Source organism: Cuculus canorus, chromosome 1 (assembly GCF_017976375.1).
Source record: "Cuculus canorus isolate bCucCan1 chromosome 1, bCucCan1.pri, whole genome shotgun sequence".
Classification (NCBI taxonomy): domain Eukaryota; kingdom Metazoa; phylum Chordata; class Aves; order Cuculiformes; family Cuculidae; genus Cuculus; species Cuculus canorus.
Genome location: NC_071401.1, coordinates 50,981,294 through 50,996,047, shown reverse-complemented (window position 1 = coordinate 50,996,047; position 14,754 = coordinate 50,981,294). Strand labels below are relative to the sequence as shown.

The 14,754-nt window shown below is 38.1% G+C and overlaps 1 protein-coding gene across 2 annotated transcripts in view; it reads left to right on the top strand.

Annotated features, from left to right (window-relative positions):
- Positions 1-14,754, top strand: part of UBAC2 (UBA domain containing 2) — a 103,719-nt gene that overhangs the window by 62,059 nt on the left and 26,906 nt on the right. For both annotated transcript variants that reach the window (XM_054074517.1, XM_054074510.1), the window contains exons 5-6: positions 1,713-1,836; positions 3,748-3,795. In XM_054074517.1, coding sequence (XP_053930492.1) covers positions 1,713-1,836; positions 3,748-3,795 — 172 coding nt within the window. The remainder of the gene's footprint in view (positions 1-1,712; positions 1,837-3,747; positions 3,796-14,754) is intronic.

Here is a 14,754-nt window from a genome sequence, read left to right as displayed (position 1 = left end):
GTAGGCACCATGGTGTTGTGCTGACAGTTGGACTGGATGATCTATTTTCCAACCTTAATGATTCCATGATCCTATGATTCCTACAACTCAAATAATTTAAATTCATTTTTAGAATGTTCTGTGCATTTTTAGACAGGTGATTTTGGTTTATGTAAGAAGAATTATATGCAAAATTGAACATTTTTCAGTAGCTCCGGAGTTAACTTCTTCTGTGCATTCAAGTGCATTTGACTCTGAGTTAAACAGATGGTACTAAAAATGTTTCTGTAATTAAACTGTATTTAAGTCCTCAGAGAGGAAGCTTTTCAGCAAGCTGAACTTCAAGTATAACAAACATAATGATAACAAAATGCCCTTAAGCTGCAACCCATCAAATGTGTAAAAATAATATTTGAAGGGTGGGTTTTTTCATAGCTGTGGGTTTTGCATTTGGCAGTTATTCAGGAAATATAAGTTTTAATATTCAGACTATCGTTTCACATAGTATTACTCCTGTCAGTAGGTTATCTGGAATGGAAGTGTGTTTTTGAGTGAACACGTCAAGTTATTTGGATCCTGGTTTGTGCTGTTTGCAGAATTCCCACTGAGTAGAATAAGATCCCTTTCATGTAAAGGCCTGTGGAAACTGCAGCTCTTGAAAGTTGTGATAAGCTGCTGAGCAGTGAAAATTTAACTTGTGCAGCATCCCACACCTGCCAGACACAAGGCAGCCTGGAACCACAGGCAAGGATTCAACTGGCAGAGATGCGTGCTTTGCTGGTAGCCTCTACCTGCCTGCTGCCTGCAACCTCGACACCTGGAGGTCACCAACAGCAGAGCAGGACATGTCTACTTGAAGAGACCTTTTTCCTCTCCATTCTCCATCCTAGGAAGTATTTTTCTCCTAGGATTTTCCATATCGGTGCCTTTAGCCCTGGTTCCGGTGTGGTCTCTCCTGTCGTTTTTAATATATGATTTAGCTTTCTGTATGTTTTATCAAACACAGGTTTTGTACCTGATATATAAAATGCACTGGTTATGTTCACAAGTTTGGTCTGGGTGTCAGGTCATTGTAAAAGGTGCTTGAGTTTTAAATTCTATGAAACTGCTTCCAGTAAGGGTTTAGAAACTTAATATTAACATCTTGTGCTGTGGTTGAGGACCCTAAAGAAAGTTAGTTGTTTATAGGGCCATAGAAGTCACTGGCAAAGAAAGTTTAATCAAACTGTCAATATTCCCATCTTAGATACTGCAGTCCTCTGACCTTAAACCTGGGTGAATATGGAGCTTAACTTCAAAAGTGAAGTTGGTTTCTATGACCTTTTGGGATCTATGTAATCCCACCATTTCTCTGCTTGGATCAAAGAAGTTTTGTTCTGATGTGGGAGACTACTGCTGTTCTTCTTGCATGCTATGTTTTATAGAAACAATCTGCTATTATCTGCCTTCTCTGCTGTCTCTGGCCCTAAACATTTGGAAATAAGATACTTTTTGTCACCTGTTTCTTTTTCACAAGGATATTTGCCAAAAAACTAGTGGTTCATTATTTGCTACTGAATCTTTTATCCTGAACACCACATGTTGCCTAATCAGTGCTTCCCCAAAAAAGACCCTTGTTTGCAAGATGGTCCTACATTTTGATTATGTTCTTAGGATTAACTACTTCTGATTGTTTTATGCTACTGTTGCTACTGTTGTTCTTTCTAGTCATCTCTCTCTCTTTCTTTTTGCAGCTTGGGTCCTGTGTTTGCTCTGTTTGTACCATTTTATTCCTCCATTCCAAGAGTGCAGGTGGCACAAGTATTAGGCCACTTTTCTATCACAAACAAGACATTGGTCTATATACTGGGTTTGCAGGTATGGTATGTACTTGCTTGTTCATCTTTTAATGAGTTACTAATGTAGTAGTTAATTTTTCTGTATGTTCATCTATGAATTTTGATGCTTCTACATGTAGGATTCCATATATGTGTTGCTAGTGACTGTCCCATCAACTACAGTTTTGAAAAACATGTTGTTCTTATCCATTTCTGCTTGCTGAAGTGGTGGGCGAGTGATCTGTTCTTCCATTGCCTTCTGTCTTAGTTGTCTTGCATAGGAAAATATATTAGATAAATTCTCTACTTTTTTGTTGTTGTTCAGTGAAATGAACTAGATGAAAACAGAACCTAACGCTAAGGCCTATGGCTCTTTCACCTTTATTTATCGAATTTTAAATTTGCTTGTATTCTTGTTTTGTTTATTTTCTCCTTGTCTGTTAGAGCTCAAACAAAGCTATAGAATACAATATGTTTCTGTGGTAAGACTGTTGGTAAACAGTCAAGGTTTTTTGGCTGAATTACACTTTTATATAAATAAGTATAATATTTTATATCAAGCATTAGCATGTGACAGGTAATTTAAAATACCATAACGTGTAGTATGATGTATATGAGTGGAAAAAATATAGGTACATGGCACAGGAAAGCAGTAGTTGCTAAAAAAAAACAACAACAAAAAACCCCATAAGCCTAGAAATGAGTGAGTATTCATGTCACAACCTGAATTATGAAACAGGAGATGTGCAAACTTATGAGAAATTGTACTCATTTTTATATATTCCAGAGACTCAAAAATAGCTTTAGCACTAGGAAGAGAAAGCACCATGGTTATGTGAAGTGTAGTAAAAAGTGTTTTAGAATGAATTGAGTTTCAGAATATTGACTCATGCTCCACATGAACATTTCATTCATTCATTGTTCTGTTCAGCCTTTGGACTCCTTCAATTTGTGCTTCAGCACCTTATTTTCTTGATCTTACAGAAATTTTGTTTCGTCTCTTTGGAACCTATCAATACCATTTATTGCTCTCGTCTTTGGGAAAGCCATGATATTGTCTGAGCTATTTTCCATCGTATCATTTGCCTTTTGCTTTCGTACACACACCACCTTCGATACAGATCACTGCTGTTACTAATCACTGTATCTTCACTGCATCTTCCCCTGCCGGCTACAGAACGGTTGCTGCCGTCACAGAGGCTGAGGGAAAGTCGTTTGCCTTCTCCTCATTTGTAAACTCTACCCTTTTCTCAAGTCATTCTTTCCGTAGTCAGAAGTCTAGAGAGAAGATGTTCTCATGATTCATTCAGCATCGGGCAGAACTATTTTAGCAAGCAGTATCGGTCTAATTTGCAGCCCATTTTTCTACTTGGTAATAACCTTCTCCAGGTGATTAATCACATACTTTACTAGAAATGATGGGCTGCCCTGATGTCTTACCAAGATTTTCTTTAAAATTCACTCCGATGTGTTTATGTAATTTTGTGTCGACAAATAGGCAACTAGGTGAGAATTTTATTTCTTTAATTTTGCTGCTTACGCTTAGTCTCTCCATGACTGCACGTCTGAGAGCTTCACTTGCACTGCCTGCCCTGCTTGGAACTCTTCTCCTGTTGCTGCTGAGTCATTTCCTTTGCTTCAGTATGTCTTTCAGGCTTGTTTTTCTCTGCAGCCTATAACTGACATCCTGTTATACTTTGTATGCTATATGAAAATAAAATGTATTGTTCTGTAGAAGGAGAACAATTGTTGAATCCCTATGTTTTTTCCACTTCTGCTACTTCTGGATTACATATTTTTTTAACATTAAACTGAATTTTCACAGAAATAAATGTCTGACTTCTCCCGTTGTCATGATAAGTACATAGCCTATATAATATTGCCATGTAGTAGCTCAGACAGCAACAGCTATGTAAAATTAAACTTTTAAATCACTGGTTTTGTCTTCTAGCTCTTAACCTCTGGTTCCTACATCTGGATTTTAGCCTTAAGTGGATTGGTAAGTCTTACTGTTTTAAAAATCGTGTGTTGCTAAAGCACTCTGATATGTGTATAGTCAGTGCAGTATATTTGGACTCAATAAGAACAGAAATTACTTAGTAATGTTTTTATTTGTAACAATAAGTAAGCTTTCATCTTTAACTTCCAAAGATGTAAAGCACTGTCTGCCTGGTGATAAACAGACAGATAACAAAAGTCCTGGTTAATATTTGCAGACTGCCACCGCTCTCTGCCACTCTTAAAAAATTAATTTTACTGCCATGTATATAGTTTTAGATCCTCAGCTATAAATATAATTGGAAATGGTAGAAATATTTACCCTATTTTCCCCCTCCAGTATTTGGCAAGCCTCAAGGTTATATTCCATAAAACAGCTTTTAATAACTTTGCTGTGAGGATTTTTCATGTTCTGTTGCTCTCCTAGGACATCTGTAACACAGCCGTTTCTCACTATGATAACGACATTAAAGGGTGCAAAATCACTTTCTTCACAGTAGTCAGATAAAACCGATGTGGTCTGTCTTTTTCCTTTCCAACTCTGTTCTCAGTACTAGGGTGCTTAGTGCTGAAACAGATTGTGCTAAATTTTCCAGATTGTTAGATACTGATTAAGTTTCTTTAAAAATTTTACAAGCTTAGAAGCTGAGATTCTGATTTCTTGGCCTAAAATACTGTCTGCTTTTCAAACAGTGAAAGTGCCACCTTTTCCAAAGAAGCTCAGTATTGAGTTGATGCAATCTTTAAGAATTGTGCTTTTGCTATTTAGAACCTACTAATCTGAATTTGCAGTGAGCTCAGAGTGGAATGCCTGTGGACACTTCATATGTTGCTGCTATAACTCAGTAGATTGATCTCTTACCGTTTGCATTGACTGTTCCAAAATATTCTGTGAACTCACAAGATAACTTCCAGGAGGGATGGAGCAGTAAATAGTGAAGTCTGTCAGCAGTTTGGTCTGAACGTAAATATCAGTGAAAACAGTGCAAGTAACAAACCAGAATATCTCTCTTCTGGAGATCAGCCCAAGCCTCAGTGCCCGCCTGAGGATCTGTGACTTCCTCCAAATGCTCTACCCTTCCTGTTACTCTTCTGGCTCTTTTAATAGCCCTTCCTTTTGAACAGGTGTTCAGTAGAGAGGGAAGGAAAGGAAAGGCATTTTAACTCCCTCTTTCCTGGTGGCAGGAACTGTATGTGTACTTGGTTATAAGTATATGTGAGTGTGTATGTGTGTGTATACACACATGCACTTATATATATATATAAAAAAAGACTTATAAAGAACAGCTCAATATATTATTTCATAATATATTATACAATTCTTATTTTAATTCCCTTTCTATCTACAGTTTTATTCAGCTGTATTACACAATGTTCTTGGGATTCTTTCTCGTAAATAACCTTTTCTTGATTGCAGGTTGACAGTATGTTTAACATAGGTATAGTTCCATAGGAATAAAACAAGCTTTCTCTGTCACAGGAAGGCTTAGAAAAATGATCTGAAGTTTTCATATTGTTTCAGTCAGAATGAATTAAGTCATCATCTATGGCGATGTGTTTTCAGTCTCAGTTTTTTCTGCAGCAAGCAGAGAGCTGCACTCTAGTGTTTTGTAATAAGTGCTACAATTTGGAAAGAAGTTCATGTTAGGAATCTCAGCCATTTTTTTGCACAGCGTATCTGTCACACTTCTGTCAATAAGAAATCTTTTTTCCTCCTCTGTTAGAAATTATGATTTGGCATCTTTTGAGAAAACTTGACATTTTCAAACATACTGTATCTTTCTTGAATCAGTTTTTCATGTGTTTTTGCAAAAAGGCTGAGTAGATGCATTAACACCAAGTCAACTAGGTGTGATATTTAGTCACTAGTTCACTGCCGTTAGATGCTTCTCTGTCTGTATTTTTAGCTCTATAGATCACTTAGACATTCATATGACCGTATATGATGGTGTTCTGCAATTTGGCTTTTGTTGCACTTCTGCTAATGTGGACTGTTAAAATGGATGGTGCTGGCACGATTTCTGAACGTTGTCAGGTTCTGCTTTCTCTTCACCACATTCCAGGGTTAGGTTTAAATTCTCACAATTTATATTTTAACATGTAATGAATGCTCTTTGACTAAACCGGATCTGACTTTCCAGATACAAGGGGTGGCACTGGAGATTCATTCTGTGTTCATCCTTGCTAATGCTGTTAGACATCCCTGTGCATTCCGGGCAGGGTATAGAGCAACTGGGAATTGTACCACCTTGAGTTCTTGTTTTCAGCGGGTTTGAGTGATGCTATCTTTAGAGAAATGTGTTTCTGTCTGTTTATGAGTCTACATATGCAGGTAGACATTGGTGTAATGTGCCCAGTGGTAGGGAATTTTAGACAGTTTTTAATTTGATGCTGGATTGTTCTCAGCTACAGAGATTACAGAATGTGTTTTGTTACTGGAATACAAAAGGTCTACTGTACTGTCTTTGCCATAAGATATACCTTCTTAGATCTCTAATTTTGAAGACACATAGAGATACGCTCTTAATGGCAGCTTCTTAACTCTCTAGTTGAAACTGGAAAATCTCTCGATTATCGTTCTTCTGGTCTGTCAGTGTAGGCCTGGTAATTTCAGTTGCTGGTATGTTGCATAAAGCACACCGGTTAAATACATAGTACCTGTTTACAGAAAAGGGAGACTTTAATAAGTAGACTAAACAAGTTCACAAAAATGATATAATCGGTAATTTGTAATGTTGTTCTTATAATTTATGAGACTAATTTACTTTCTTATGACTTGTTTTGCCAGGAATATACCATACTTGGCACACACAGTCTAGATTTATTTCTTATCATTGGAGGGGGTTTATGTCATAAAATCAGGAAACTTCATATTAGAGGTGCAGACGTATCATGAAAGTCACACGGCTTATTTCCATTTGACTTTAAGCCAAAAAGTTCTTTCAATAGTTGTTTACTGAAGTGCTTCCTATATAACACATATCACTTAGTTTAGTGAGGGGCAGAAACAGTTTCCCTACTATTTTTCCCTTTAAAACAGTCAAAACACCTTAGAAAATGTATCCATGTGTATGTTTCATTGGATAGGTACAGATCAACCCATCTTTTCTCCCTTCCCTCCTCCTTTAAAGTCTCTGCGTTCTCAGTTTGCATTTCTCAACACTACGCTCTGGTAGGATTGAAATTCGAGGGGCACGTCAAGGCTCCCTCAAACATAGCTACAAGCAAACCTGCTTCAGGGAGTAAGCTCAGGTTGGTACCCGCAGCTGAGATGTGCCTGCTGGGACATGCAGTTTTCTCTGCTCATTAGTATAATATCACCATCATACAGATCATGTGGCAGGGTGTCTGCTAACCATGTAGCCAGGGCTATATTTCATAGGGGAAGATATCTTTCATGCCCTTCCTGTGATTATATTGTTGTAGTCTTTTTCTTCTTACCTCGTTTTAGTTCTTTATTTGTCTGCAAGGTGACCCACATTGCATAAAGTTTGAAATTCGGAATACCCCAAGTCTTCTGTGGGCTGCCTTGAATTTGTGCAGCGTTCAGTTCAGACCTTAGGAAACTGAAATTGCCTTAAGCTTACAACTGCTGAATTTTCTAAGATCCTCTTTACTTCACAGATTTCACTAAGCCAAATGCAACAGCCTTCTGCATTCTTTCTGTGTGACACTGTGATGTGCTTTTCTCAGGTTGTATGGAAAGCTGTTCTTTTTATGCTTTAGATGTTGGAAAACTGCAGAGAATCTGTGATTTAGAGTGTGTACTTTAATAGTTTAAGGTTAAGATAGGAAGTTCAGATGGTGTCAGGTGCTTGGTTGTAATTTCAGTTCTACTTTTTGAGTGCTTTAGTTCTTATTCATAATTTTGACATTGCTAACCTGGTTTTACATAGACTACAGATAACTATTGTTAAATGCTCCCAAACGTACTTTGATTTTAGTTCTGTTTGTTAAGAACTTTATTCATCCTTTTTGTTTGTTATTCATTCAGTGGTTTTCTGTAGTGAATTGCTGTCCTTTAGGGTCGGCATTGATAGGATAAGATGTTATTGGGCTGGGGAGAAAAATGTTTAAACCAGACTTCGATTTTTTTAGTTCTTGTCTTAAAAATGACATTATGTAGTTAATACCTGATCGTTGAACTGTGAATCATTGTTGTTGTCCTTCCTTTTCCACATCTTTCTTAAGCAATTTTGAACAGTCCTTACTGACTTTTTTTTTGTTATTTAAAAAACTGTTTTAATGGGAATGCAGAAGCATTTGTATTACCCCACAGTGCAGTATTCACACTTAAAATATCATCCCTTTTACATGCTTAAAATTAGTATTAAATATCTGCTGACCTTTTTAAAGAGAATCTTTGATCAGAACCTGATAACATAATATGCAGTTACCTCTACATTTCTTTCCTGACGTGCATCCTTTTTCATCCTCCATTTAGTCTGGACATCTCCCAGTCATCCATGCTTATTCTTATTCAGATCTTTAGTCAGTGTCAAATTATGATATTCCTTGAGTTCTTTATAATTGTGTAATTTTAAATGGTGATTTAGGTAAGTTACTTACATCTCATGAAATGTCATTTGGTGATGTTTTGGTGACCCAGAAGAGAATCAGTCTGATAGGACTGAGTTTGGATAATTTAAAAGATATATGAAAGCTATGCATTAATAATTTTTTATGCTGTTGATTTATAGCCAAGCAATATTGGAATTGTAGTTCAGGGTAGGTAAAAGTTAATTTATCAGTGATAACCAAAATCATACTTTTAATTCATTGTTTTAAATTTGTAATTATGAAAATTTATAGTGAAAGCAAAGCTTACTAGAAATATGAAATTTAGATAAAACAATATAAGAAATAATTAAATGATGTGTTACTGATTTTTGTTACTGTGTAAAGTAAAATCTAGTGCACTCACAATAACTGGAGAAGTGAGCCTGTGAGAACCTCATGAGGTTCAACAAGGCTGAGTGTAAGGTCTTACACCTGGGTTGGGGCAATCTCCAATTTCAGTACATGATGGGAAGTGATGTGCTTGAGAGCTGCCCTGCAGAGAAAGACTTGGGGGTGCTGGTCAGTGAGAAGCTCAACATGAGCCAGCAATGTGTGCTTGCAGCCCAGAAGGCCAACTATATCCTGGACTGCATCAGAAGAAGCATGGCCAGCAGGTCGAGGGAGGTGATTCTACTCCTCTGTTCCTCTCTTGTGAGACATCATCTGGAATACTGTGTCCAGTTCTGGAATCCTCAACATAAGAAGGCTATGGAACTGTTGGAAGAGGTCCAGAGGAGGGCCACAAGGATGATCGGGGGGCTGGAGCACCTTGCATACAAGGACAGGCTGAGAGAGTTGGGCTTGTTCACCCTGTAGAAGAGAAGGCTCCAAGGAGATCTTATAGCAGCATTCCTGCTGGGGGCTACAGGAAAGCTGGGGAGGGACTGTCTACAAAAAGGCGTGTAGTGATAGGAGGGGCAATGAGTATAAACTGGAGAGGGGCAGATTTAGACTAGACATAAGGAGAAATTTCTTCACGATGAAGATGATGAGGTGAATACCTAAGTGTCATTGACCATCATCAAGAACTCCCATTAAATACCCCATCTCTTACTCTGGAGATATACTGGGCTGCTCTTTATAGAGCTATGCTTGCTGTGCCTGCTTCATGGGCTGGGCCTTCTAGCTCAGCTTGAACACCTCACTAGGGCGCTTGTATGCGCCCTGTTTTGCCTGTCAGAAAAGGTCCTATGTACATAACCACCCATGTAACAAAGTGCTGTAGAGCCAGATCATATTACACGTTACTGTGGATTATGTTCTAAAATCTGCAGCAAAAGGTTTTATTGTATAAAAGAGGTGAGTTATTGACCAGGATACAATTTCAAGACCCGATATTCAAATTAAGGCACCACTTCTTTGATTACATAGTTAACCCAAGCTCTTTTTCTAGAAAGTTTGTAAAGATGCAGAAAGTGCTAGCAATAGTTTTGATTTATTTTCTTTTTACTTCTTTTCCTTGTCGGTGTTTCTTGAAGTCCTAGCTCAAGGAGTCAGAAGTTTTAGGGAATGTCAGCTTTCCTAGCAGTAAAATAAGCCTTTAGTCCTTGTGCAAACAACCACTTCAAAATCCAAAAGAATATCCCAAGGGCTTAGAGATCATAAAAGAAACTTTTTTAAAAGAGAACAAAACAAAATAACAAACTACCAAAAACACACTTACGATTTTAAGACAATCTAGCTAGTGACTTTGTGGGACTTGAGTTGTGATTTCTGAATATTTGACATTGGTTTTACAATATAGGTATCAGTAGTATTGCTGATAGCAGTAAGACTGTTCACTTATTAAAAATCCTACTTGTATAGTATCTTCCTAAATGAAAACATATATATTTTATGTGTAAGTGAGGTGATACCCCTTTGCTGATAGTACTGCCTACCAAAGACCAAGTAGTAAAACTGCTCATCGAATCACAAAGTTGCTGAGGTTGACATCTTGTCCAGCCCCTTGTTCAAACTTAGGACTGTGTCCAGCTACCTTTTGAGTATCTCCAAGGATGGAGGCTCCACGCCTTCTCTGGGTGATTTTAGCACATAGGTTGTGAAGTTGTAGCCTGAAATGAGAAATGGAAAAGAAATTGAATAACAGATTCGGGAATGAAAAAGAAGCATTGTCTGTTTGTCTCTAACTCTAGGACACCTGCAGATACTCATATGTAAGCTAACAGATATGCTGAATCCCACCCAAACCTATCTGCATGTGGGCAGTGGTCAGTATTCAATTGAGTGACTGTAAGTGGTTTTATTTGACATGAGTGTCTCTACATTCCTGCTGACTTTGTCTCCTCTGTGGTGGAGTTCAGATGCCTTGCTCATGTCTAGATGGCTACATATAAACACGTGACAGCTGAGTAAGCTGACAACACTTACTCCTGCATCAGTTAAAGCATCTGAAAAGAAAAATAGTTGATTCATCTGGCATATACAGGGATGTTAGTGTGGTAATGAGGTTGCAGTTGTTTGAAGAGGAGAAAGATGCAGATATTTCCAATTCCAGAAGAAGGAGAAAGTAGTGGGAAAGGAGGGGAGAAGGTAACGTGTCATAAGATACCTTCTCTTTTATATCAGTGGCTTCTGAGATCCTATAGAAAAAGTGGATTTTAGTTCTCAGTTTGTATTTCACATTTAAATTTTCAGTTTCTCAGATCTGAGGAACGGTTTGTGAGCCTAAAATCTGGCCTACTTGTCAACTGTGCCAGTTGGTTTGCTAAGAGGTAGATTGCTTCTGTAAAGCTTTTCTATCCTATATGTGCACACCATCATGGTCGCAATATTACTGTTGTTTGGAGAGGAAATTTATGAGAGTAATTCGGTGGGGCATGTACTTTGGAGACATCTGCCATAGGATGAGTCACATGGGGAATGGCCTCAGGCTGCTCCAGGGGAGGTTCAGACTGGACATCAGGAAAAAAAGTTTCATGGAAGGGTCATCGGGCCCTGACGGAGGCTGCCCAGGGAGGTGGTTGAGTCCCCATCCCTGGAGGTATTTTAAAAAACAAGTAGACGAGGTGCTCAGGAACATGGTTTAGTGTCAGATAGGAATGGTTGGACTCGATGATCCAAGAGGTCTCTTCCAGCCTGGTGATTTTATGATTCCATGGTTCTAACAGCATCCATTTCTCTCTGTTGGGTATGAAACCAACTTTAAACAACTAGCTGATATGTAGACTTTTAAATTACAGATGTCTACGTTGGTGGAGATAAATCCAGTCATAATCTTTATGTAAAGAAGTTTGGTTAGCAATATGATGATGATCACCTGCAGAACTCTAGCAGAGACCCAAGAGAACCTATCCTTAGCTCACAAATACACGTCAAGAATAGATGTACTGGGATGAAATAGCAGTACAGTCATGTTTGCACATACACAGAGTGATAGAGATCTGGTAATGATTGTGACCTATGAAGATAGCATTGATGGACTCCAAAGGAAAAAAATCATAGTATCTGGAAAACGTGTTAAGCCTCTCAGTCAGCTGAGAGGGAAATTGAAGAGAAGTGGTTTATTGTTATTATAATCTTTTTCTATCAATCGGACTATTGCACAAGTCTGTTTATACTCCTAGTAACCATTTCCGCAAAGAAAACCCAAACAAAATAACCTGATGTGTTACAGTTACATTGCAGGTTATCACTACAAGTTGGAAATACAAGCGTAATGTTTTTATTTGTTTGGTGGTTTTCACACGATCTCTGTTGCTTTGATAAATGTGTTTCTTTAATCAAGTTAAATGCAGAATCTCGACACAAACTTTAGTACCGTGTTTTGAATCTAGCTATGTAGAATTTGAACATACTAAGGATAAAGCAGGTTAAAAAGGCATAAAAATGTCACTTCCCCTCACAATACTGCTATTTACTTTTGGTTTGTTGATATTTGAAAATAGCTAAGTCTCGAATACATATAATTAATATATTTAAATTATTCAGAACAAAATAATTATTTGCTGTCAAATTCTCACCATTAGGCAATATAACTTTCAACAGATTTTCTACATCGATCTGCCTACTGGTTTTTTCCATCTGATTTCCTTTTTTAAGGTTAACCAAATACAGTGATTTAAAAACATGTCAATTAGTAGTGGAACATATGTGTTTTTGTCGTGTAAAATATTGGAGAGCTTCCATGCTTGGTTCACCTGATATAAAAGAGAAACTTCAGCTACTTCCTTTTTCTGAAAAATGTACAACTTTGGAGGGACATGAGGCAAGGGGAGGGGAAATTGGGCTTTCTACAAGGGCAGGAAGAGGTTAGGAAACTTCATGTGAAGGACCAGTAGAAAGCCACGATATTAAGAAACTGAAAAAAATGTAAGCATGCTTTTTTCTGCAGTGTTCCAGACAGTTTCCAGCGTAATCCATTTCCTCCACTTAGCATTGTGACTCATACAATATAGTGGATGAGGTTGTAGATTGTGATGGTTTGACTAACAGAAAACAACTAAGATGCATTTTCTGTTGCCAGCAAAAAATTCTCTGTTCTAATGATGTGAATTTAACTGCAGCAACTTTCCATGGTGACTTTTTAGAGCCTGAACTTTTCTAGATGCTCATGTTTCGGGAAACTATCCCCTTAACCTGATGTAGAGAGTTGAAGTTGGGATATAATGAGATCATCTTACTTTTATTGTATAAACAAAGTTGATTTACTTTCTTAAATGCTAGAAATTCACTACATGACTGTAACAAAAATAGTGTGAAAAATTACACTTTGTCAAAGCTTGTTCTTTTTTAAATGACACATACCAAGTTCTGCATATGAACCAGCTAAAGAGGAAGTTCTTTGGAAATAGTTGACATTAAGATGGGTGTATGACACTGAACCAGACTGAATCATGAGACCTATTTTGACTACAAACGTCTTTATGGGTTTATTGGAAATATGCAAATAGGTCCTTCTTCCTCACCAGATGAAAATTCTGGAATATTTCTTAGGTCCGAGCAAAGTGTTTAAAGTTTCGCGTACTTCCATCTAAGCTTTGTAATTGGAGTAGTAAATCAAGGGAGACCTGAAAGGGAATGGCACTGAAATGCTAACAGACGTGGAGGTAACAAGGTGGATTGCCAGGACACACTCGGTGCCCCTCTTCACTGTTGGGTCTGCCCTTCCATCTGCCTGTACTTGTGAAGAACTGCTGTCTCACACGACTGCTCTGAACAATTACTGGTTCACAATAAGTTTCTTGGCAACTATATGTAGTAAATATACTTCTCTTCTGCTACTCCTGTACAGGTTTATATTGTTCCTCTATCAAGTGCTTTTTATTTTAGATCTTACTGTGAACTTTGTATTGTTGGACTTCTCAACTTCCTGCTCTGTGACCTTAAGGGGTTCTGTCTAAGGCAGGGCAAGGAGGGGCCAAGACACAAGCCTGCTGTTAAGGAGCAGCAAAGAGAGAGAAGACAGCCTAGTGCAACTGCTTTGTTGGCTATAGACCAGGCATGCTACTCTAATGAACTCAGTAAAGCTAGAAAGGCAGTAGAGGCCGTGCTTATGAGACTCAGATGCAGTGCTAAGTGCCATTCTCCATTTTTGCTGTTTCCATAGGCTTTTTGCCTTTTTGAAGCTTTTTCTTCTGATTAAATGCTCTGGAATGACTTGCTGTCTATAACTACCTGAAAGAACGTTTGAATGAAGTGGGTATGTGTCTCTTTTCTTAAACAGGACAAGAGGAAATGGCCTCATGTTGTACCAAGGAGGTTTGGATTGGATATTAGGAGAAATTTCTTCACTGAAAGAGTTATCCAGCTGGAAGAGGTTGCCCAGGGAAGTGGTTGAGACACCCTCCCTGGAGGTATTCAACAGATGTATAGACGTGTGGCAATTAGGGACATAGTTCAGGGGTGAGCTTGGCAGTGGTAGAAAAACGGTTAAACTTGATCATTTTAAAGGTCTTTTCCAACCTAAATGATTCTGTGGTTCTATGACTGTCTCTGCTTAGAAGACTATGAGAATGCTTTTACTGATGCAGCTACTGTTTGGTGCTTGCAGCACACTTTCCCTTCTGAAACAAACAAGTCCCAAAGTCCTGACACTAAAGACATGCTGCTGCTATCTCTTTGCTGTACTTTCTATCTTGAGTTGATAAGAGAATGATTCTGTTTGCGGTTAATTTTTTCAGACACGTGTCAAAATTTGTCACACGTTCAGGGAGATGTAGATTTTCCTATCACCACTTGCTTTGTTTTGTTCTTCTGACTTTTTGAACCTATTCAAGGTGCCCTGAAAAACATTAGACCTTAATGAAGGACTGTAGGTGATAGAATGATCAGAGGTCAGTAACTAGGAGGGACAGTTGGAGGAAGTAAGGGAATGCTAGCATGATGTTGGACAAAGTGTTTTGGGCTGGAGCACTTCGCTTGCCTGTTTACACCTGTGCAGCTAGGAATGCAGAATCCC